This window comes from Oncorhynchus nerka, linkage group LG15 (assembly GCF_034236695.1).
Source record: "Oncorhynchus nerka isolate Pitt River linkage group LG15, Oner_Uvic_2.0, whole genome shotgun sequence".
Classification (NCBI taxonomy): Eukaryota; Metazoa; Chordata; class Actinopteri; order Salmoniformes; family Salmonidae; genus Oncorhynchus; species Oncorhynchus nerka.
Window position 1 is genome coordinate 13,305,506 of NC_088410.1, and position 26,741 is coordinate 13,332,246.

The 26,741-nt window shown below is 43.4% G+C and overlaps 1 protein-coding gene across 1 annotated transcript in view; it reads left to right on the forward strand.

The window, feature by feature from the left end:
* LOC135560027 (adhesion G protein-coupled receptor E1-like) overlaps positions 1 to 25,716 on the forward strand; it is a 27,288-nt gene extending 1,572 nt beyond the window's left edge. The window contains exons 2-4 of the mRNA XM_065001033.1: positions 16,185 to 16,418; positions 18,539 to 18,660; positions 24,306 to 25,716. Coding sequence (XP_064857105.1) covers positions 16,185 to 16,418; positions 18,539 to 18,660; positions 24,306 to 24,311 — 362 coding nt within the window. The 3' untranslated portion in view covers positions 24,312 to 25,716. The remainder of the gene's footprint in view (positions 1 to 16,184; positions 16,419 to 18,538; positions 18,661 to 24,305) is intronic.
* Positions 25,717 to 26,741: the final 1,025 nt, after the last annotated feature.

Here is a 26,741-nt window from a genome sequence, read left to right on the forward strand (position 1 = left end):
TAGCTAGCCAGCTAGCCCCGAATCAACAACGCAGCCACTGCCAGCTAGCCTACAAAGTCAACAACGCAGCCACTGCCAGCTAGCCTACTTCAGCAGTACTGTATCATTTTTAATCATTTTAGTCAATAAGATTCTTGCTACGTAAGCTCAACTTTCTGAACATTCGAGACGTGTAGTCCACTTGTCATTCCAATCTCCTTTGCATTAGCGTAGCCTCTTCTGTAGCCTGTCAACTATGTGTCTGTCTATCCCTGTTCTCTCCTCTCTGCACAGACCATACAAACGCTCCACACCGCGTGGCCGCGGCCACCCTAATCTGGTGGTCCCAGCGCGCACGACCCACGTGGAGTTCCAGGTCTCCGGTAGCCTCTGGAACTGCCGATCTGCGGCCAACAAGGCAGAGTTCATCTCAGCCTATGCCTCCCTCCAGTCCCTCGACTTCTTGGCACTGACGGAAACATGGATCACCACAGATAACACTGCTACTCCTACTGCTCTCTCTTCGTCCGCCCACGTGTTCTCGCACACCCCGAGAGCTTCTGGTCAGCGGGGTGGTGGCACCGGGATCCTCATCTCTCCCAAGTGGTCATTCTCTCTTTCTCCCCTTACCCATCTGTCTATCGCCTCCTTTGAATTCCATGCTGTCACAGTTACCAGCCCTTTCAAGCTTAACATCCTTATCATTTATCGCCCTCCAGGTTCCTCGGAGAGTTCATCAATGAGCTTGATGCCTTGATAAGCTCCTTTCCTGAGGACGGCTCACCTCTCACAGTTCTGGGCGACTTTAACCTCCCCACGTCTACCTTTGACTCATTCCTCTCTGCCTCCTTCTTTCCACTCCTCTCCTCTTTTGACCTCACCCTCTCACCTTCCCCCTACTCACAAGGCAGGAAATACGCTCGACCTCATCTTTACTAGATGCTGTTCTTCCACTAACCTCATTGCAACTCCCCTCCAAGTCTCCGACCACTACCTTGTATCCTTTTCCCTCTCGCTCTCATCCAACACTTCCCACACTGCCCCTACTCGGATGGTATCGAGCCGTCCCAACCTTCGCTCTCTCTCCCCCGCTACTCTCTCCTCTTCCATCCTATCATCTCTTCCCTCTGCTCAAACCTTCTCCAACCTAACTCCTGATTCTGCCTCCTCAACCCTCCTCTCCTCCCTTTCTGCATCCTTTGACGCTCTATGTCCCCTATCCTCCAGGCCGGCTCGGTCCTCCCCTCCCGCTCCGTGGCTCGACGACTCATTGCGAGCTCACAGAACAGGGCTCCGGGCAGCCGAGCGGAAATGGAGGAAAACTCGCCTCCCTGCGGACCTGGCATCCTTTCACTCCCTCCTCTCTACATTTTCCTCTTCTGTCGCTGCTGCTAAAGCCACTTTCTACCACTCTAAATTCCAAGCATCTGCCTCTAACCCTAGGAAGCTCTTTGCCACCTTCTCCTCCCTCCTGAATCCTCCTCCCCCTCCCCCCCTCCTCCCTCTCTGCAGATGACTTCGTCAACCATTTTGAAAAGAAGGTCGACGACATCCGATCCTCGTTTGCTAAGTCAAACGACACCGCTGGTTCTGCTCACACTGCCCTACCCTGTGCTCTGACCTCTTTCTCCCTCTCTCTCCAGATGAAATCTCGCGTCTTGTGACGGCCGGCCGCCCAACAACCTGCCCGCTTGACCCTATCCCTCCTCTCTTCTCCAGACCATTTCCGGAGACCTTCTCCCTTACCTCACCTCGCTCATCAACTCATCCCTGACCGCTGGCTACGTCCCTTCCGTCTTCAAGAGAGCGAGAGTTGCACCCCTTCTGAAAAAACCTACACTCGATCCCTCCGATGTCAACAACTACAGACCAGTATCCCTTCTTTCTTTTCTCTCCAAAACCCTTGAACGTGCCGTCCTTGGCCAGCTCTCCCGCTATCTCTCTCAGAATGACCTTCTTGATCCAAATCAGTCAGGTTTCAAGACTAGTCATTCAACTGAGACTGCTCTTCTCTGTATCACGGAGGCGCTCCGCACTGCTAAAGCTAACTCTCTCTCCTCTGCTCTCATCCTTCTAGACCTATCGGCTGCCTTCGATACTGTGAACCATCAGATCCTCCTCTCCACCCTCTCCGAGTTGGGCATCTCCGGCGCGGCCCACGCTTGGATTGCGTCCTACCTGACAGGTCGCTCCTACCAGGTGGCGTGGCGAGAATCCGTCTCCTCACCACGTGCTCTCACCACTGGTGTCCCCCAGGCTCTGTTCTATGCCCTCTCCTATTCTCGCTATACACCAAGTCACTTGGCTCTGTCATAACCTCACATGGTCTCTCCTATCATTGCTATGCAGACGACACACAATTAATCTTCTCCTTTCCCCCTTCTGATGACCAGGTGGTGAATCGCATCTCTGCATGTCTGGCAGACATATCAGTGTGGATGACGGATCACCACCTCAAGCTGAACCTCGGCAAGACGGAGCTGCTCTTCCTCCCGGGAAGGACTGCCCGTTCCATGATCTCGCCATCACGGTTGACAACTCCACTGTGTCCTCCTCCCAGAGCGCTAAGAACCTTGGCGTGATCCTGGACAACACCCTGTCGTTCTCAACTAACATCAAGGCGGTGGCCCGTTCCTGTAGGTTCATGCTCTACAACATCCGCAGAGTACGACCCTGCCTCACACAGGAAGCGGCGCAGGTCCTAATCCAGGCACTTGTCATCTCCCGTCTGGATTACTGCAACTCGCTGTTGGCTGGGCTCCCTGCCTGTGCCATTAAACCCCTACAACTCATCCAGAACGCCGCAGCCCGTCTGGTGTTCAACCTTCCCAAGTTCTCTCACGTCACCCCGCTCCTCCGCTCTCTCCACTGGCTTCCAGTTGAAGTTCGCATCCGCTACAAGACCATGGTGCTTGCCTACGGAGCTGTGAGGGGAACGGCACCTCAGTACCTCCAGGCTCTGATCAGGCCCTACACCCAAACAAGGGCACTGCGTTCATCCACCTCTGGCCTGCTCGCCTCCCTACCACTGAGGAAGTACAGTTCCCGCTCAGCCCAGTCAAAACTGTTCGCTGCTCTGGCCCCCCAATGGTGGAACAAACTCCCTCACGACGCCAGGACAGCGGAGTCAATCACCACCTTCCGGAGACACCTGAAACCCCACCTCTTTAAGGAATACCTAGGATAGGATAAAGTAATCCTTCTGAACCCAGGTTGACACTGGCAGTGGAAGCTCCCAATGGTGTTGAGGCAACTGGCGTTGCTGCCACAAACCTGAGGTGTATCTTGGCACTCATCGAGGTCTGAAGAGAGAAGGGAATATATTGAAAGACCAGTGATTCACACACCTCTCCAAGAGTAAATAACTCATCCCTCCTCCAGTGATTCCCTAACTTATCCTCCAGTGATTCCCTAATTTATCCTCCAGTGATTCCCTAACCCCTCCTCCAGTGATTCCCTAATCTCTCCTCCAGTTATTCTATAACCTCTCTTTCAGTGACTCCATAACTTCTCCCCCAGTGATTCCCTCTCTTTTCCTCCAGTGATTCCCTCATCTCTCCTCCAGTGATTCCCTAAACTATCCTCCAGTTATTCTATAACCTCTCTTTCAGTGACTCCATAACTTCTCCCCCAGTGATTCCCTCTCTTCTCCTCCAGTGATTCCCTCATCTCTCCTCCAGTGACACCCTAACCTCTCCTCCAGTGATTCCCTAATCTCTACTCCAGTGACTCCATTATCTCTCCTCCATTGATTCCATATTCTATCCTCCAGTGACTCCCTAAAAAAATCCTCCAGTTACTCCTTAACCTCGTCTCCAGTGATTCCCTAACATCTCCTCCAGTAAATCAATAACCTTGCCTCCCTTAAATCACTAACCTGTCCTCCATTGAATCCCTAACCTCTCCTCCAGTGACTCTCTCACCTCTCCTCCAGTGATTCCCTAACCCCTCCTACAATGACTCCCTAACTTCTCCTCCAGTGACTCCCTAACCTCTCCTCCAGTGATTCCCTAACCCCTCCTCCAGTGACTCCCTAACTTCTCCTCCAGTGACTCCCTAACCTCTCCTCCAGTGACTCCCTAAATTGTCCTCCAGTGATTCCCTAACCTCTCCTCCAGTGATCGCCTAACCCCTCCTCCAGTGATTCCCTAACCCCTCCTCCAGTGATTCCCTAACCCCTCCTCCAGTGATTCCCTAACCTCTCCTCCAGTGATCGCCTAACCCCTCCTCCAGTGATTCCCTAACCCCTCCTCCAGTGATTCCCTAAACTCTCCTCCAGTTATTCCATAACCTCTCTTTCAGTGACTCCATAACTTCTCCCCCAGTGATTCCCTCTCTTCTCCTCCAGTGATTCCCTCATCTCTCCTCCAGTGATCGTCTAATCTCTCCTCCAGTGATTCCCTAACCTCTCCTCCAGTAAATCCCTAACCTGTCCTCCAGTAAATCCTTAACCTCTCATTCAGTGACACGCTAACACCTCCTCCAGTGATTCCCTAATCTAACCTTCCAGTGACTCCCAATTCTTTCCTCCAGTGATTCCCTAACCTCTCCTCCAGTGACTCGCTAATCTTCTCTCCAGTGATTACATACCTTATCCTCCAGTGACTCCTTAAACCATCCTCCAGTGACTCCCTACACCCTCCTCCAGTGACTCCCTAACCACTCCTCCAGTAAATCCCTAACCTCCATTTATTCCATACCTACACATAGAATTATATCAATTTCCACCCTCCTCCCCCCTCAATACCTACACATATACCTACACATATAATTATATCATTATCCCCCCTCCTCCCCCTCCATACCTACACATAGAATAATATCATTATCACCCCTCCCCCTCCCCACCTACACATAGAATAATATCATTATCACCCCTCCCCTCCCCACCTACACATAGAATAATATCATTATCCTCCCCCTCCCCACTTACACATATAATTATATCATTATCCTCCCCCTCCCCACCTACACATATAATAATATCATTATCCTCCCCTCCCCACCCACACATAGAATAATATCATTATCCTCCCCCTCCCCACATACACATAGAATAATATCATTATCCTCCCCCTCCCCACTTACACATATAATTATATCATTATCCTCCCCTCCCCACCTACACATATAATTATATCATGATCCCCCTCCCCCTCCCCCTCCCCCTCCCCACCTACACATATAATAATATCATTATCCTAACCCCTCCCCTCCCCACCTACACATATAATTATATCATTCACCGTCTACCGTAGCACTGTAGTAACTATCACACTCAACTGAACGACTTGATTAGTGTAGTGTTAGCTAGCTACATAGTTGTCTTTGCTGTCTTCGTATCCAAGATAATTGTGTAGTTTAGAGTGTGGAGTCTTAGAGTGATAATTGCGTTATTATCGTATTTCGTCGTCCTCCTATCTGCCTAGCAGCTAGCCAGCTAGCATACGTTCACCGGCTACCGTAGCACTGTAGTAACTATCAACACTCAACTGAACGACTTGATTAGTGTAGTATTAGCTAGCTACATAGTTGTCTTTGCTGTCTTCGTATCCAAGATAATTGTGTAGTTAGAGTGTGTAGTCTTAGAGTGATTATCTTAATTTACCGAGGTTAGCTAGCCAGCTATTTTGTCGTCCTTAACGTAGGAGACACTCCTAGCTAGCCAATAGCCAGCCAACGTCTACTGAATAGAACTTTCGCATTCAGGTCGCATTCCGCTTCGCTCCACAGGTAGTATCACATTTTCATTTAATTTCATTACAGTCCCAACGGTGTGATTTGTTTGATCGTAGCTAGCTACATAGCTAGCTACATAGCCGTCTTTGTTTCAAAGATAATTGTGTAGTCTAGAGCGATTTTCTAGGTTAGCTAGCCAGCTATTGTCGTTCTCCTAACGCAACGTAACGTAACCAACACTGCTAGCTAGCCAGCTAGCCCCCGAAAAGCAGCATTGTAGAAACTTCACACTCAACGGAACGACTTGATTAGGGTAGTGTCAACAACGCAGCTAGCCTACCTCAGCAGTACTGTATCATTTTAATCTTTTTAGTCAATTAGATTCTTGCTACGTAAGCTTAACTTTCTGAACATTCGAGACGTGTAGTCCACTTGTCATTCCAATCTCCTCTGCATTAGCGTAGCCTCTTCTCTAGCCTGTCAACTATGTGTCTGTCTATCCCTGTTCTCTCCTCTCTGCACAGACCATACAAACGCTCCACACCGCATGGCCGCGGCCACCCTAATCTGGTGGTCCCAGCGCACGACCCACGTGGAGTTCCAGGTCTCCGGTAGCCTCTGGAACTGCCGATCTGCGGCCAACAAGGCAGAGTTCATCTCAGCCTATGCCTCCCTCCAGTCCCTCGACTTCTTGGCTCTGACGGAAACATGGATCACCACAGATAACACTGCTACTCCTACTGCTCTCTCTTCGTCCGCCCACGTGTTCTCGCACACCCCGAGAGCTTCTGGTCAGCGGGGTGGTGGCACCGGGATCCTCATCTCTCCCAAGTGGTCATTCTCTTTCTCCCCTTACCCATCTGTCTATCGCCTCCTTTGAATTCCATGCTGTCACAGTTACCAGCCCTTTCAAGCTCAACATCCTTATCATTTATCGCCCTCCAGGTTCCCTCGGAGAGTTCATCAATGAGCTTGATGCCTTGATAAGCTCCTTTCCTGAGGACGGCTCACCTCTCACAGTTCTGGGCGACTTTAACCTCCCCACGTCTACCTTTGACTCATTCCTCTCTGCCTCCTTCTTTCCACTCCTCTCCTCTTTTGACCTCACCCTCTCACCTTCCCCCTACTCACAAGGCAGGCAATACGCCGACCTCATCTTTACTAGATGCTGTTCCTCCACTAACCTCATTGCAACTCCCCTCCAAGTCTCCGACCACTACCTTGTATCCTTTTCCTCTCGCTCTCATCCAACACTTCCCACACTGCCCCTACTCGGATGGTATCGCGCCGTCCCAACCTTCGCTCTCTCTCCCCCGCTACTCTCTCCTCTTCCATCCTATCATCTCTTCCCTCTGCTCAAACCTTCTCCAACCTATCTCCTGATTCTGCCTCCTCAACCCTCCTCTCCTCCCTTTCTGCATCCTTTGACTCTCTATGTCCCCTATCCTCCAGGCCGGCTCGGTCCTCCCCTCCCGCTCCGTGGCTCGACGACTCATTGCGAGCTCACAGAACAGGGCTCCGGGCAGCCGAGCGGAAATGGAGGAAAACCGCCTCCCTGCGGACCTGGCATCCTTTCACTCCCTCCTCTCTACATTTTCCTCTTCTGTGTCTGCTGCTAAAGCCACTTTCTACCACTCTAAATTCCAAGCATCTGCCTCTAACCCTAGGAAGCTCTTTGCCACCTTCTCCTCCCTCCTGAATCCTCCTCCCCCCCTCCTCCCTCTCTGCAGATGACTTCGTCAACCATTTTGAAAAGAAGGTCGACGACATCCGATCCTCGCTTGCTAAGTCAAACGACACCGCTGGTTCTGCTCACACTGCCCTACCCTGTGCTCTGACCTCTTTCTCCCCTCTCTCTCCAGATGAAATCTCGCGTCTTGTGACGGCCGGCCGCCCAACAACCTGCCCGCTTGACCCTATCCCCTCCTCTCTTCTCCAGACCATTTCCGGAGACCTTCTCCCTTACCTCACCTCGCTCATCAACTCATCCCTGACCGCTGGCTACGTCCCTTCCGTCTTCAAGAGAGCGAGAGTTGCACCCCTTCTGAAAAAACCTACACTCGATCCCTCCGATGTCAACAACTACAGACCAGTATCCCTTCTTTCTTTTCTCTCCAAAACCCTTGAACGTGCCGTCCTTGGCCAGCTCTCCCGCTATCTCTCTCAGAATGACCTTCTTGATCCAAATCAGTCAGGTTTCAAGACTAGTCATTCAACTGAGACTGCTCTTCTCTGTATCACGGAGGCGCTCCGCACTGCTAAAGCTAACTCTCTCTCCTCTGCTCTCATCCTTCTAGACCTATCGGCTGCCTTCGATACTGTGAACCATCAGATCCTCCTCTCCACCCTCTCCGAGTTGGGCATCTCCGGCGCGGCCCACGCTTGATTGCGTCCTACCTGACAGGTCGCTCCTACCAGGTGGCGTGGCGAGAATCCGTCTCCTCACCACGTGCTCTCACCACTGGTGTCCCCAGGGCTCTGTTCTAGGCCCTCTCCTATTCTCGCTATACACCAAGTCACTTGGCTCTGTCATAACCTCACATGGTCTCTCCTATCATTGCTATGCAGACGACACACAATTAATCTTCTCCTTTCCCCTTCTGATGACCAGGTGGTGAATCGCATCTCTGCATGTCTGGCAGACATATCAGTGTGGATGACGGATCACCACCTCAAGCTGAACCTCGGCAAGACGGAGCTGCTCTTCCTCCCGGGAAGGACTGCCCGTTCCATGATCTCGCCATCACGGTTGACAACTCCACTGTGTCCTCCTCCCAGAGCGCTAAGAACCTTGGCGTGATCCTGGACAACACCCTGTCGTTCTCAACTAACATCAAGGCGGTGGCCCGTTCCTGTAGGTTCATGCTCTACAACATCCGCAGAGTACGACCCTGCCTCACACAGGAAGCGGCGCAGGTCCTAATCCAGGCACTTGTCATCTCCCGTCTGGATTACTGCAACTCGCTGTTGGCTGGGCTCCCTGCCTGTGCCATTAAACCCCTACAACTCATCCAGAACGCCGCAGCCCGTCTGGTGTTCAACCTTCCCAAGTTCTCTCACGTCACCCCGCTCCTCCGCTCTCTCCACTGGCTTCCAGTTGAAGTTCGCATCCGCTACAAGACCATGGTGCTTGCCTACGGAGCTGTGAGGGGAACGGCACCTCAGTACCTCCAGGCTCTGATCAGGCCCTACACCCAAACAAGGGCACTGCGTTCATCCACCTCTGGCCTGCTCGCCTCCCTACCACTGAGGAAGTACAGTTCCCGCTCAGCCCAGTCAAAACTGTTCGCTGCTCTGGCCCCCCAATGGTGGAACAAACTCCCTCACGACGCCAGGACAGCGGAGTCAATCACCACCTTCCGGAGACACCTGAAACCCCACCTCTTTAAGGAATACCTAGGATAGGATAAAGTAATCCTTCTCACCCCCTTAAAAGATTTAGATGCACTATTGTGAAGTGGCTGCTCCACTGGATGTCATAAGGTGAATGCGCCAATTTGTAAGTCGCTCTGGATAAGAGCGTCTGCTAAATGACTTAAATGTAATGTAAATGTAGATAGATTATCAGGGCAAATGAGAAACGCTCGCTAACAGGGATGTAAACAAATATGTGAAAAATATTTGACAGACATTTCTTTGATATTTTATTTAATTTCATGAAACTTGGGACCAACACTTTACATGTTGCATTTATATTTTTGTTCAGTGTAGTTTCTTGCCTGTGTTTATACTGTTGTGTGTATATTGTGTAGTTTGTATTTTTCTGTAGTGCATTCGGAAAGTATTCAGACCCCTTGACTTTTTCCATCATTTGTTTTATTACAGCCTAACTATAAAATGGAATGAATAATTTGTTCCCCCTTGTCAATCTACACACAATACCCCATAAAGACAAGGCTATAATTTTTTTTTTTTTTTTTTTTTGCAAATGCATTAAAAGTGCAACACAGAAATACCTTATTTAAATAAGTAGTCAGACCCTTTGCTTTGAGACTCGAAATTGAGCTCAGGTGCATCCTGTTTCCATTGATCATCTTTGAGGTGTTTCTACAACTTGATTGGAGTCCACCTGTGATAAATTCATTTGATTGGACATGATTTGAAAGACACACACCCGTCTACATAAGGTCCCACTGCTGAGCAAAAACCAGGCCATGAGGTCGAAGGAATTGTCTGTAGAGCTCTGAGACAGGATTGTGTCAAGGCACAGATCTGGGGAAGGGTACCAAAGCATGTCTGGAGCATTGAAGGTCCTCAAGAACACAGTGGCCTCCATCATTCTTAAATGGAAGAAGTTTGGAATCACCAAGACTCTTCCTAGAGCTGGCCGCCCTGCCAAACTGAGCAATCGGGGGAAAAGGGCCTTGGTAAGGGAGGTGACCATGAACACGATGGTCACTCTGACAGAGCTCCAGAGTTCCTCTATGGAGATGGGAGAACCTTCCAGAAGGACAAATATCTCTGCAGCACTCCACCAATCGGGACTTCATGGTAGTGTGGCCAGATGGAAGTCACTCCTGAGCAAAAGGCACATGACAGCAAATTGGAGTTTGCCAAAAATGCACCTTCAGACATTGAGGAACAAGATTATCTGGTCTGGTGAAACCAATCTTGAACTCTTTGGCCTGAATGCCAAGCATCACGTCTGGAGGAAACCTGGCACCATCCCTACGGTGAAGCATGGTGGTGACAGCATCATGCTGTGGGGATGCTGTTCAGTGGCAGGGACTGGGAGACTAGTCAGGATCGAGGGAAAGATGAATGGAGCAAAGTACAGATAGATCCTTGATGAAAACCTGCTCCAGAGTGCATAGAATATCAGACTGGGGCAAAGGTTCACCTTCCAACAGGACAACAACACTAAGCACACAGCCAAGACAATGCAGGAGTGGCTTCGGAACAAGTCTCTGAATGTCCTTGAGTGGCCCAGCCAGAGCCTGGACTTGAACTCAATCGAACATCTCTGGAGAGAAGTGAAAACAGCTGTGCAGCGACGCTTCCAATCAAACCCGAAATATCTTGAGAGAGTCTGCAGAGAATGGGAGAAACCCCCCAAATACAGGTGTGCCAAGTTTGTAGCATCATACCCAAGAAGACTCAAGGCTGTAATCACTACCAAAGGTGCTTGAACACATTACTGAGTAAAGGGTCTGAATACTTATGATAATGTGATATATTTTTTGTTGTTGTAATTAAATGCTATAACATTCTAGAAACCTGTTTTTTGCTTTGTCATAATGGGGTATTGTGGGTAGATTGATGAGAAAAAAATATATATTTAATCCACTGTAGAATAAGGCTGTAATGTAACAAAACATAGAAAATGTCAAGAGGTCTGAATACTTTCCGAATACACTGTACAGACAGTTTAGTGTGTACAGACAGGTTTAGTGTGTACAGACAGGTTTAGTGTGTACAGACAGGTTTAGTGTGTACAGACAGGTTTAGTGTGTACAGACAGGTTTGTGTGTGTACAGACAGTTTGTGTGTGTACAGACAGTTTGTGTGTGTACAGACAGTTTGTGTGTGTACAGACAGTTTGTGTGTGTACAGACAGTTTGTGTGTGTACAGACAGTTTGTGTGTGTACAGACAGTTTGTGTGTGTACAGACAGTTTGTGTGTGTACAGACAGTTTGTGTGTGTACAGACAGTTTTAGTGTGTGTACAGACAGTTTTAGTGTGTGTACAGACAGTTTTAGTGTGTGTACAGACAGTTTTAGTGTGTACAGACAGTTTTAGTGTGTACAGACAGTTTTAGTGTGTGTTACGAATCCCTTTTGGCCCGACAGTCTAGGGGGGATGGTAATAAGACCCGTAACATAACTCATGCAATTTATAATAGTGACAAAGTAAAAGTGTGAACGAAATAACCACGACAACTGAAATCTACCGTCAAACTCAGTTTATTCATAAACACACGGTAATGGAGGGAGCAGGAAAAGGGTCTGAGCTGGACCCAAGGAAAGAAACAATAAGTATAAAAACACCCCTAAGCTAGACTAGCCTACTTTAACAACAGCTAACTAACTAACCAAAAACACCCCTAAGCTAGACTAGCCTACTTTAACAACAGCTAACTAACTAACCAAAAACACCCCTAAGCTAGACTAGCCTACTTGAACAACAGCTAACTAACCAAAAATACAGTGGGTGGTCCGCCCAGTTCTAACTAGTGTATTTAACAAAGTTCACCTACGGGTAGTGTATGCCCATGGGCGACTTGTCTTGGTTCCCCCTTTTCACACCAGCAAACAAACACCATGATCAAAAACAATACTCACAGGTGATGACAAAGTGATATGGAGGTGCTCAAACAAAAGAGAGGTCAATACACAAAGAGAGAGTGAAACAGAGAGACCTACAGACATGGCATTTACAGAGAGATTGAGCTCCACAGCAAACAACTGACAGGGTTTTTAAACCAAGGGAAAGGAACGGTGATTGGGTAGGAAACAGGAGGAGGTGTGTCTTCTGATTGATGATTGTTGACTGATTGGGGAGTGATGATTTTCACCTGTGAGGGGAGAAGGAGAGAAAATAAACACACACAGGATACTTGTATCCGTAACGTGTATAGACAGGTTTAGTGTGTATAGACAGGTTTAGTGTGTATAGACAGGTTTAGTGTGTATAGACAGTTTTAGTGTGTATAGACAGGTTTAGTGTGTATAGACAGGTTTAGTGTGTATAGACAGTTTTAGTGTGTATAGACAGGTTTAGTGTGTATAGACAGTTTTAGTGTGTATAGACAGTTTTAGTGTGTATAGACAGTTTTAGTGTTTATAGACAGTTTTATTGTGTATTGACAAGTTTAGTGTGTATAGACAGGTTTAGTGTGTATAGACAGTTTTAGTGTGTATAGACAGTTTTAGTGTGTATAGACAGTTTTAGTGTTTATAGACAGTTTTATTGTGTATTGACAAGTTTAGTGTGTATAGACAGTTTTAGTGTGTATAGACAGGTTTAGTGTGTATAGACAGGTTTAGTGTTTATAGACAGTTTTAGTGTGTATAGACAGTTTTAGTGTGTATAGACCGTTTTAGTGTGTATAGACAGTTTGGCAGTAGTCAGACGTCAGCTTGTGTTATGTTAAACTAGGCTTTGGTATGTAGTTTTATGTTATATGTTAAGATAAGATAACATCTTAATATATGTTAGCTACTATATTATGTTGTGCTATAAGTTAGTATATGTTATTGTATGTGTCACTATACTGTATGTAAGTAAATTCAGGTAGTTGTGTTATGGATGTAGTACTATGTTCAGGTAGTTGTGTTATGGATGTAGTTCTATGTTCAGTTAGTTATGTTATGGATGTAGTACTATGTTCAGGTAGTTATGTTATGGATGTTATGGATGTAGTACTATGTTCAGGTAGTTATGTTATGGATGTTATAGATGTAGTTCTATGTTCAGGTAGTTGTGTTATGGATGTAGTACTATGTTCAGGTAGTTATGTTATGGATGTAGTATTATGTTCAGGTAGTTATGTTATGGATATAGTACTATGTTCAGGTAGTTATGTTATGGATGTTATGGAGGTAGTACTATGTTCAGGTAGTTAAGTTATGAATGTTATGGATGTAGTTCTATGTTCAGGTAGTTATGTTATGGATGTAGTACTATGTTCAGGTAGTTATGTTATGGATGTAGTTCTATGTTCAGGTAGTTATGTTATGGATATAGTACTATGTTCAGGTAGTTATGTTATGGATGTTATGGAGGTAGTACTATGTTCAGGTAGTTAAGTTATGAATGTTATGGATGTAGTTCTATGTTCAGGTAGTTATGTTATGGATGTAGTACTATGTTCAGGTAGTTATGTTATGGATATAGTACTATGTTCAGGTAGTTAAGTTATGGATGTTGTGGATGTTGTTCTATGTTCAGGTAGTTATGTTATGGATGTTATGGATGTAGTACTATGTTCAGGTAGTTAAGTTATGGATGTTGTGGATGTAGTACTATGTTCAGGTAGTTATGTTATGGATGTAGTTCTATGTTCAGGTAGTTATGTTGTGGATGTAGTTCTATGCTCAGGTAGTTGTGTTATAGATGTTATGGATGTAGTTCTATGTTCAGGTAGTTTTGTTATGGATGTAGTTCTATGTTCAGGTAGTTGTGTTATAGATGTTATGGATGTAGTTCTATGTTCAGGTTGTGTTGTTATGGATGTAGTTCTATGTTCAGGTAGTTGTGTTATAGATGTAGTACTATGTTCAGGTAGTTTTGTTATGGATGTTATGGATGTAGTTCTATGTTCAGGTAGTTGTGTTATGGATGTTATGGATGTAGTTCTATGTTCAGGTAGTTGTGTTATAGATGTAGTACTATGTTCAGGTAGTTATGTTATGGATGTTATGGATGTAGTACTATGTTCAGGTAGTTGTGTTATGGATGTTATGGATGTAGTTCTATGTTCAGGTAGTTGTGTTATGGATGTAGTACTATGTTCAGGTAGTTGTGTTATAGATGTTATAGATGTAGTACTATGTTCAGGGTATGTTCTGTTATTTATTACTGTCAGAATACCACTGTTTCCAGGAATCAACACAGTTGCACCATTGACACCAGTTGACTATTTGGAGAGTCCCTGAATGAGTCAGAGCTGGGTTCAAATACTACTCGATATATATTGCAAACAGTTAATCTGGGCTTTATTGAGTTTGCCTGGAGTAATTGAACCAATAGAATAGTGTCTACAGTACAAACCCTGCCCATACAGCACTTCAGACAGGCTAGAAATGAAAGGATCTGAAATGTTTTAAACAGTATTTGAACCCAGGTCTGACACGAGGACAGATTTCTCTACTTCTTCGCCTTGACTGAGTGAGCATAGCCTTACTATTGAGAAAGACCGCCGAAAGCAGATCTGGCTCTCAAGAGAAGACAGGATATGTGCACACTGCCCACAAAATGAGTTGGAAACTGAGCTACACTTCCTAACCTCCTGCCCAATGTATGACCATATTAGAGACACATATTTCAGACAGACAGACAGACAGACAGACAGACAGACAGACAGACAGACAGACAGACAGACAGACAGACAGACAGACAGACAGTCAATAAGTACTCAAGAAGTACTCAACCCCTCTGTAATGTCAAGCCTAAATAAGTTCAGGACTAAGAATGTGCTAAAACAAGTCACATAATAATTTGGAAGGACTCACTCTGTGTTCAGTGATATATATATACATTATCATGATGATGTGGCTGGAGACACTTTTCTCCTTAAAGTCCAATATCTTGACAACTTTACTGCTGAAATGCAAAACATAATGAAACAAATACCAAAAGATAGTTTTTGAGTGATATTCCCCTTTACGTTTAGTAAACTAGCTATAATATCTCTGTCTTCTCTCCTATACTTCAGTTTAGTAACCTAGCTATAATATCTCTGTCTTCTCTCCTATACTTCAGTTTAGTAACCTAGTTATAATATCTCTGTCTTCTCTACTATACTTCAGTTTAGTAACCTAGCTATAATATCTCTGTCTCTACTATCAGTTTAGTAACCTAGTTATAATATACTTCAGTTTAGTAACCTAGTTATAATATCTCTGTCTTCTCTACTATACTTCAGTTTAGTAACCTAGTTATAATATCTCTGTCTTCTCTCCTATACTTCAGTTTAGTAAACTAGCTATAATATCTCTGTCTTCTCTACTATACTTCAGTTTAGTAACCTAGCTATAATATCTCTGTCTTCTCTACTATACTTCAGTTTAGTAACCTAGTTATAATATCTCTGTCTTCTCTCCTATACTTCAGTTTAGTAACCTAGTTATAATATCTCTGTCTTCTCTACTATACTTCAGTTTAGTAACCTAGCTATAATATCTCTGTCTTCTCTCCTATACTTCAGTTTAGTACCCTAGCTATAATATCTCTGTCTTCTCTACTATACTTCAGTTTAGTAACCTAGCTATAATATCTCTGTCTTCTCTACTATACTTCAGTTTAGTAACCTAGTTATAATATCTCTGTCTTCTCTACTATACTTCAGTTTAGTAACCTAGTTATAATATCTCTGTCTTCTCTACTATACTTCAGTTTAGTAACCTAGCTATAATATCTCTGTCTTCTCTACTATACTTCAGTTTAGTAACCTAGCTATAATATCTTTGTTTTCCCTCCTATACTTAAGTTCAGTAACCTAGTTATAATATCTCGGTTTTCTCTCCTAAACTTCAGTTTAGTAACCGAGCTAAAGTTGCAATGTGGAGAATATGTGTTTTCCTAGTGATTATACCCACGTGCTTATAATGCACTAGCCTATGGAACAGAGTGCAATTTGGGATGAACAAATTGTAAAAATAATAATAATAATAATTGCATCCCAACGAGGTCCAGCCTGCTGTGGTGTTGACACAGCACTTTTCAGGAAACTGGTTGAATAACTCTCTCTGTTTCTCTGTCTCTCTATCTCTCTCTGTCTCTCTGTCTCTCTCTGTCTCTCTGTCTCTCTCTGTCTCTCTCTCTCTCTCTGTGTCTCTCTCTCTCTCTCTGTGTCTCCTCACAGGTCTTCATTTCACTCTTCTGGGGAACCTAGAGGCCATAGATTGCGACCCGGGCTTCACAGCCAAAGGGAGACAATGTGATGATATAGATGAGTGTAAAGAGTGGGACAGTACCCCACCCTGTGAAAGTACTGCCACGTGTTACAACACACCGGGGAGCTTCTACTGTCAGTGTCAACCTGGGTTCAGATCCACAACGACTGTCGACTTTACTCCTCTCACTGGGAAGTGTAAGGGTGAGTATTTAATTGTCTGTCTCTGTGTGTGTGTGTGTGTGTGTGTGTGTGTGTGTGTGTGTGTGTGTGTGTGTGTGTGTGTGTGTGTGTGTATGTGTGTGTGTGGGGGGAAATTATATTATTCTATGTGTAGGTGGGGAGGGGGTGGATAATGATATTATTCTATGTGTAGGTGGGGAGGGGTGATAATGATATTATTCTATGTGTGGGTGGGGAGGGAGGTGGATAATGATGTTATTATATGTGTAGGTGGGGAGGGGGTGATAATGATATTATTCTATGTGTAGGTGGGGAGGGGGTGATAATGATATTATTCTATGTGTAGGTGGGGATGTGTGGGTGGGGAGGGTGGATAATGATGTTATTATATGTGTAGGTGGGGAGGGGGTGATAATGATATTATTCTATGTGTAGGTGGGGAGGGGGTGATAATGATATTATTCTATGTGTAGGTGGGGAGGGGGGTGATAATGATATTATTCTATTTGTGGGTGGGGAGGGGGATAATGATATTATTCTATGTGTAGGTGGGGAGGGGGTGATAATGATATTATTCTATGTGTAGGTGGGGAGGGGGATAATGATATTATTCTATGTGTAGGTGGGGAGGGGGAGGGGGGATAATGATATTATTCTATGTGTAGGTGGGGAGGGGAGGGGGTTAATGATATTATTCTATGTGTAGGTGGGGAGGGGAGTGAAAATGATACTTTTCTATGTGTAGGTCGGGAGGGGGATAATGATATTATTTTATGTGTAGGTGTGGAGGAGGGATAATGATATTGTTCTATGTGTAGGTGTGGAGGGGGATAATGATATTGTTCTATGTGTAGGTGGGGAGGGGGAGGGGGATAATGATATTATTCTATGTGTAGTTGGGGAGGGGGAGGGGGATAATGATATTGTTCTATGTGTAGGTGGGGAGGGGGAGGGGGTGAATAATGATATTATTCTATGTGTAGTTGGGGAGGGGGAGGGGGTTGATAATGATATTGCTCTATGTAAATGTTCTCATTGTGAACGTATGTATTGATGTATTCATGTGGAAGAAACAGCTCATGTGTGAGGCTGGGGTCTCAGTTTAGCTCGTGTTTGTGTCTGTGTGAATGTTACATGTTATGGGATCAATATCTCCTCTGTTCTGTGCCATATTGAGAGTTTGTCGATCAGTGATCCCCCAAGTTCTCCTCTAGAACCACAGACTGTCTTCTTCTTTGATGTATTCCACAACTAGCACAGCTGATTCTAATGGTAACCTGATCATCAAGCCCTTCATTCCTTAATTCAGCTGATTCTAATGGTCACCTGATCATCAAGCCTTTCATTCCTTAATTCAGCTGATTCTAATGGTAACCTGATCATCAAGCCTTTCATTCCTTAATTCAGCTGATTCTAATGGTAACCTGATCATCAAGCCTTTCATTCCTTAATTCAGCTGATTCTAATGGTAACCTGATCATCAAGCCTTTCATTCCTTAATTCAGCTGATTCTAACGGTAACCTGATCATCAAGCCTTTCATTCCTTATTTCAGCTACGTTAGTTCTGGAATACATCAAATACGTGGACTGTCTTGAGTCACTGGAGGAGAGGTTAGGGAGTCACTGGAGGAGAGGATAGGGAGTCACTGGAGGAGAGTTTAGGGAATCACTGGAGGAGGGGTTAGGGAATCACTGGAGGAGGGGTTAGGGAATCACTGGAGGAGAGGTTAGGGAATCACTGGAGGATGGGTTTGGGAATCACTGGAGGAGAGGTTAGGGAACCACTGGAGGATGGGTTTGGGAATCACTGGAGGAGGGGTTAGGGAATCACTGGAGGAGAGGTTAGGGAGTCATTGGAGGAGAGGTTAGGGAGTCACTGGAGGAGAGGTTAGGGAATCACTGGAGGAGAGGTTAGGGAGTCACTGGAGGAGAGTTTAGGGAGTCACTGGAGGAGAGGTTAGGGAATCACTGGAGGAGAGGTTAGGGAGTCACTGGATGAGAGGTTGGGGAGTCACTGGAGGAGAGGTTAGGGAATCACTGGAGGAGGGTGTTAGGGAGTCACTGGAGGAGAGGTTAGGGAGTCACTGGATGAGAGGTTAGTGAGTCACAGCTCTATCACCATATGTCCCTATCTCTTCAGAGCTCAATGAGTGCCAGGAGACACCACAGGTTTGTGGCAGCAACTCCGTTTGCCTCAACACCATCGGGAGCTTCAAATGCCAGTGTCAACCTGGGTTCAGATTCTCTCGTAACACTGAGAAGGTGAGTCCACAAGATGGCATCATTGTGTGTGTGTGTTTTGTCTTGATTTATTGATTAATTGATTGACTGCTTTAGTTGGAAACATCACTACATACTGTACATATGTATTTATGGGAAGACTTTATAGAGTCCATAGAGACTATAGCATTTATGTTTATATAGACTATTGAGAATATGGATTCTAAGAGACTAAAGATGCCTTAGTGACAATAGATACTATAGAGACTATAGGGACAATAGCTACTATGGCAACCACAGAGACTGAAGCATTTATGTCTATATAGACTATTGAGACTATCGATACTGAGGGACTAAAGATACTAAAGAGACTATAGAGACTGTAGAGGAACCGCAGAAGAAGGTAACGACAAGAGAATGGTTGAAGATGCATAAGGAGTAACCATGGTGATTACTGGGTGTGTTGGGGAATAGTGCTAAGTGAATGTGGATGTGAGAGTTGAAATGACAGGTGAAGATGATTGACATTTGGATATTAAGAGATTGAAATGTGGATATTAATAACAGATTGATATTTGGAAAATAATTGATAAGCTGAAGTTTTGAATTTTGAATAATAAGAGATATTATTTGTACTGAGTGAATGAGAGCTTTCAGGGAACTAGCCTCAGTGTGAAAGAGATGTGTGTCTGAATGAATACCCCAACCAAATCTGTGAGCTGAGTTTTTAACATTATATAGGGATGCTGCGTGATTTGAAGATATGAAAGGAGAAAGTACTATTACCAAATATACTGTATGAATATTATACTGAGTTACTAGAGATGTGATGATGTAACAATGTATGTAGAGTATAATGTGTTACTAGAGATGTGATGATGTAACAATGTATGTAGAGTATAATGGGTTACTAGAGATGTGATGATGTAACAATGTATGTAGAGTATAATGTGGTACTAGAGATGTGATGATGTAACAATGTATGTAGAGTATAATGTGGTACTAGAGATGTGATGATGGAACAATGTATGTAGAGTATAATGTGGTACTAGAGATGTGATGATGTAACAATGTATGTAGAGTATAATGTGTTACTAGAGATGTGATGATGGAACAATGTATGTAGAGTATAATGTGGTACTAGAGATGTGATGATGGAACAATGTATGTAGAGTATAATGTGTTACTAGAGATGTGATGATGGAACAATGTATGTAGAGTATAATGGTACTAGAGATGATGATGGAACAATGTATGTAGAGTATAATGTGATGATGGAACTAGAGATGTTACTAGAGATGTGATGATGTAACAATGTATAGAGTATAATGGGTTACTAGAGATGTGATGATGTAACAAATGTAGAGTATAATGTGTTACTAGAGATGTGATGATGTAACAATGTATGTAGAATATAATGTTACTAGAGATGTGATGATGTAACAATGTATGTAGAGTATAATGGGTTACTAGAGATGTGATGATGTAACAATGTATGTAGAGTATAATGTGTTACTAGAGATGTGATGATGTAACAATGTATGTAGAGTATAATGGGTTACTAGAGATGTGATGATGTAACAATGTATGTAGAGTATAATGGGTTACTAGAGATGTGATGATGTAACAATGTATGTAGAGTATAATGTGTTACTAGAGATGTGATGATGTAACAATGTATGTATAAGTTATAGATGTGATGATTACTAGAGTATAATGGGTTACTAGAGATGTGATGATGTAACAATGTATGTAGAGTATAATGTGTTACTAGAGATGTGATGATGTAACAATGTATGTAGAGTATAATACTAGAGATGTGTTACTAGAGTATAATGTGAGAGATGATGAACAATGTATGTGTATAATGGGTTACTAGAGATGTGATGATGTAACAATGTATGTAGAGTATAATGGGTTACTAGAGATGTGATGATGTAACAATGTATGTAGAGTATAATGTGTTACTAGAGATGTGATGATGTAACAATGTATGTAGAATATAATGGGTTATAGAGATGTGATGATGTAACAATGTATAGAATATAATGGGTTACTAGAGATGTGATGATGTAACAATGTATGTAGAGTATAATGGGTTACTAGAGATGTGATGATGTAACAATGTATGTAGAGTATAATGTGTTACTAGAGATGTGATGATGGAACAATGTATGTAGAGAGTATAGATGTGATGTTACTAGAGATGTGTATGATGATAACAATGTATGTAGAGTATAATGGGTTACTAGAGATGTGATGATGTAACAATGAGTATATGGGTTACTAGAGATGTGATGATAATGTGTAGAGTATAATGGGTTACTAGAGATGTGATGATGGAACAATGTATGTAGAGTATAATGTGGTACTAGAGATGTGATGATGTAACAATGTATGTAGAGTATAATGTGTTACTAGAGATGTGATGATGTAACAATGTATGTAGAGTATAATGGGTTACTAGAGATGTGAAGATGTAACAATATGTAGAGTATAATGGGTTACTAGAGATGTGATGATGTAACAATGTATGTATTATACTGAGTTATAGATGATGTTAACTAGAGATGGGTTACTGATGTGATGGAACAATGTATGTAGAGTATAATGTGTTACTAGAGATGTGATGATGTAACAATGTATGTAGAGTATAATGGGTTACTAGAGATGTGATGATGTAACAATGATGTAACAATGTATGTAGAGATGTGATATAATGTGTTACTAGAGATGTGATGATGTAACAGTATAATGTGTTGATGATGTAACAATGTATGTAGAGTATAATGGTTACTAGAGATGTGATGATGTAACAATGTATGTAGAGTATAATGTGTTACTAGAGATGTGATGATGTAACAATGTATGTAGAGTATAATGGGTTACTAGAGATGTGATGATGTAACAATGTATGTAGAGTATAATGTGTTACTAGAGATGTGATGATGTAACAATGTATGTAGAATATAATGTGTTACTAGAGATGTGATGATAGAACAATGTATGTAGAGTATAATGTGTTACTAGAGATGTGATGATGTAACAATGTATGAATATAATGTTACTAGAGATATGATAGAACAATTATGTAGATATAATTGTTTAGATGTAATATGTATTGTTAATGTGTTACTAGAGATGTGATGATGTAACAATGTATGAATATTATACTGAGTTACTAGAGATTTGTTAATGTAATATTTTGTTAATGTAATATGTTGTTAGTAGAGATTTGTTAATGTAATATGTTGTTAGTAGAGATTTGTTAATGTAATATGTTGTTACTAGAGATTTGTAAATGTAATATGTTGTTAGTGGCTTTCAGAGAGCACTTTAATAACGTGGTGTCTTAGTATTTTGAAGTGTTTTTGAATACAAGGTCACATGAGGAAAATAGGAATTGAGACTCATCATATTAGAGGCAGCCATCTGTTTTGTTTGGGTTTTAAAGATACGCTTCCTGTGGACAAATAGATAAGCTGCCAGTGAAAATGAACATAACTCACTGAACTCAAACAGGATGTAAGGGACATTTGGGACAGAAAGAGTAGACAGTACAAGTCAAAAGTTAGGACACGCCTCCTCATTCAAGGGTTTTCTTTATTTGAACTATTTTCTACTATCAAATAACACATATGGAATCATGTAGTAACCAAAAAAGTATAAAAGAAAAAACATTTTTAAGAAGCCGCCCTTGTGTTGATGACAGCTTTGCAAACTCTTTGTAGTCTCTCAAACAGCTTCATGAGATAGTCACCTGGAATGCATTTCAATTAACAGGTTTGCTTTGTTAAAAGTTCATTTGAGGAGGCAGGGGTGGTATACAGAATATAGCCCTATTTGGTAAAAGACCAAGTCCACATTATGGCAAGAACAGCTCAAATAAGCAAAGAGAAACGACAGTCCATCATTACTTTAAGCTGTGAAGGTCAGTCAATGTGGAACATTTCAAGCACTTTGAAAGTTTCATCAAGTGCAGTCGCAACAAACATCAAGCACTATGATGAAACTGTCTCTCATGAGGACAGCCACAGGAAAGGAAGACCCAGAGTTACCTCTGCTGCAGAGGAGAAGTTCATTACAGTTAACTGTCTCTCACGAGGACATCCACAGAAAAGGAAGACCCAGAGTTACTTCTGCTGCAGAGGAGAAGTTCATTACAGTTAATTGGCTCTCATGAGGACAGCCACAGAAAATGAAGACCCAGAGTTACCTCTGCTGCAGAGGATAAGTTCATTACAGTTAACTGTCTCTCATGAGGACAGCCACAGAAAATGAAGACCCAGAGTTACCTCTGCTGCAGAGGATAAGTTCATTACAGTTAACTGTCTCTCATGAGGACAGCCACAGAAAATGAAGACCCAGAGTCACCTCTGCTGCAGAGGATAAGTTCATTACAGTTAACTGTCTCTCATGAGGACAGCCACAGGAAAGGAAGACCCAGAGTTACCTCTGCTGCAGAGGATAAGTTCATTACAGTTAACTGTCTCTCATGAGGACAGCCACAGGAAAGGAAGACCCAGAGTCACCTCTGCTGCAGAGGATAAGTTCATGAGGAGACTGCATGAATCAGGCCTTCATGGTCAAATTACTGCAAAGAAACCACTACCAAATGAAACCAATAATAAGAAGAGATTTGCACCAAGAAACACAAGCAATAGACATTAAACGGATCAAAATGTGTCCTTTGGTCTGATGAGTCCACATTTGAGTTTTTTGGTTCCAACCGCCGTGTCGTTGTGAGACACAGAGTAGGTGAACGGATGATCTCCGCATGTGTGGTTCCCACCGTGAAGCATGGAGGAGGAGGTGTAATGGTGTGGGGTGCTTTGCTGGTGACACGGTCTGTGATTTATTTAGAATTCAAGGCACACTTAACCAGCATGGCTACCACAGCATTCTGCGGTGATACGCCATCCAATCTGGTTTGCACTTAGTACCACTATCATTTGTTTTTCAACAGGACAATGACCCAACACACCTCCAGGCTGTGTAAGGGCTATTTGACCAAGAAGGAAAGTGACAGAGTGCTGCATCCGATGACCTGGCCTCCACAATCACCCGACCTCAAACCCAATTTACATTGTTTGGGATGAGTTGGACCGCATAGTGAAGGAAAACCAGCCAACATGTGCTCAGCATATGTGGGAACTCCTTCAAGACTTTTGGAAAAGCATTCGAGGTGAAGCTGGTTTAGAGAATGTCAAGAGTGTGCAAAGCTGCTATCAAGGCAAAGGGGCGCTACTTTGAAGAATCTAAAACATAAAATATATTTAGATTTGTTTAAAACCTTTTTAGTTACTACTTGATTCCATATGTGTTATTTCATAGTTTTGATGTCTTCACTTTTATTTTACAATGTAGAAAATAGTCAAAATAAAGAAAAACCCTTGAATGAGTAGGTGTGTCCAATCTGTGGACTGGTTCTGCATGTCAATGCAACAGGTTCAAAATGATTAGATTACAAGAAAGGAGCTCTGGGATTGTTTACTTTAGAAGGTGCCTATTCTGCTTAATGGGACACTGTATCATCTGAAGTGTCTGACATATGATTCTGTTTACACATGGTTTTATCAAGACGTCTCGCCCAAGATGCAATAAGCTTGATTAAGATGAAGACTTTTAGGACTGATTAAGATGTAGCATAGTGAAAACTAAGTATATGTTAATGTTCTTTCTTCCAGTACTGATGGAAAGTCCAATATCAAGTTTTCTGATGAGTTTACCAATGATTTTGTCACGTCTGCTCCTGCTCCCCCTCTCTGACGCTCGAGGTTGCCAGACGGCTCATCATTACTCACACCTCTCACCATCGTTACGCGCCCCAGCGCTTCATCGGACTCACCTGGACTCCATCACGTCATTGATTATCTACCCTATATCTGTCACCCATCCAGTTAATTTTCCGTGTCTGCATTGATGTTGTATTGTTTCTCCTGTCCAGACACTCTTACTGTTTTTCGTGTCTGTTAATCCATTAAATATTCATTCCCTGTACTTACTTCTCGTCTCCCAGCGTCTGGCATCACAGAGCCATTACAGATTGTGTACATTTCCTTTTTAAAGACTTGCTGAGGCATTTGACAGTTAGTGACACTGTAGTAATATACAGTATAAAGATACCTGGATCCGGCTGTTTTTCAGTTTATTTTTATTTAAATTGAACCTTTATTTGACTAGACAAGCCAGTTAAAAACAAAATGTTACTTACAATGATGCCCTAGGAACAGTGGGTTAACTGCCTTGTTCAGGGGCAGAACAACATGTATATTTTCTTTCAGCTCCAGGGATTCGATCAAGCAACCATTCGGTTATTGTCCCAATGCTCTAACCACTAGGCTACCTGCCACTAGGATACCTATCTCCTCTCTTGGGTAGGGGGTAGTATTTTCACCTCCTGATGAAAAACATGCCCAAAGTAAATGGCTTGTTTCTCAATCCCAGAATTTAGGATATGCATATAATTAGTAGATTTGGATAGAAAACACTCTAAAGTTTCCAAAACTGTTAAAATAATATGCCTGTGAGTATGACAGAACTGATATGGCAGGCGAAAACCTGAGAAAAATCCATCCAGGAAGTGGAATTGTTTTCATGTGGCTGTTTTTCATTTAAATAGTTTGTCTGGTTTCAGAAAAACGACGTGTTAACAGCCATTTCAACAGTTTTAACAATAGTTATCACAGTGTCATACAAGGAGGGAAAATGTTGCTGTCTGAAGAGGTAGCATTGAATTGTACACAGCATCTCCTCTTACTCTATCTTGGTTCTTGCAGGTGACTGTGACCACCTCCTCAGACCAATTGACAGTACGCCCAGAACATTGTTCTGGTAACCAAAATGAGTATCTCAGTTTCAAGGTCCCAGATTTGAGAGAAGAAACCTTGTTAGTTATCAGTCAGTCAGTCACTTGCAGGAACCAATGTTGCATAATGAATCATGTAAATCATGCTTATATGAATTGTGTGGATAACCGTATATTAGAGAACTAACGGGACTGTCCCGGCAGAGCTCCTGACCGATGTGTACTATGCATGAAGTTTGTTGGAACCTCTCCAGCTTGCTGATAATAAAGAATGATTCATTTAAGTTTGACTTTGAGTCCCTGGTGGTAATTTCCACGACAACGCAAATAATATTATGTTGTCACATCAGCACGGCAATGGTTGTAATGGATACCCTGTTTGGTTTGTGCAAGTGTGATTGATAGGTGAGAACAGCATGTTTGTGTGTCCGTGTGTGTGTGTTTGTGTGTCTGTGTGTCTGTGTGTGTGGCAAGGGCTCAACATGCTTTGTGTGTCCACTACAGATGAGGATGTGCGTGTGTATTTGTGCCTCCGTGTGTGTGTGTGTGTGTGTGTGTGTGTGTGTGTGTGTATGTGTGTGTGTGTGATGCGAGCATCTCAGCTTAGCTTGTGTGTGTGTGTCCACAAGAGATGAGGATGAGTGTGTGTGGGTTCCCTCGGTGCGCAGCCCTCTGGGCATGTGCACTAACACACCTGGTCTATACACCTGTCTGTCAGGGCTTAGTAACAACAGTAACAACACTGCGCCCGGCACAGATGAGACGGCTGAGGCCATGCTAGCCCTGACCCCTGATGCCTGCCCTGACCTCTGACCCCCGACCCCTGTCTTTTGGCCACATTCCAATCCAGACATCTGCCTGAACTCACAGCTGTACCCGTCACGTGATTTAGCAGCAATCTGATGCCTGACTGAGCTGTAAGTCCAGAACAGACTGTGGGAGGAGCACAGTACTACATAGAGCCATGACTACATGGAACTCTATTCCACATCAAGTAACTCACGCCAACAGTAAAATTTGATTAAAAAAGAAATACACCTTATGGAACAGCGGGGACTGTGAAGAAACACAAACATAGACAAGTGCATATAAACACAAGATAACATACGCAGTATACACACATGTACACAAGGATTTTGTGTGGTAGATAAGTGGTAGAAGAGTAGAGGCCTGAGGGAACACACTTAATATGTTGTGAAATCTGTTATCAATGTATTGCAATGTTTTTCAAACTGCATTAATTTGGCTGGAAGAGGAAGAGTAGCTGCTGCCTTGACAGGAACTAATGGGGATCCAGAATAAATACAACTACAGC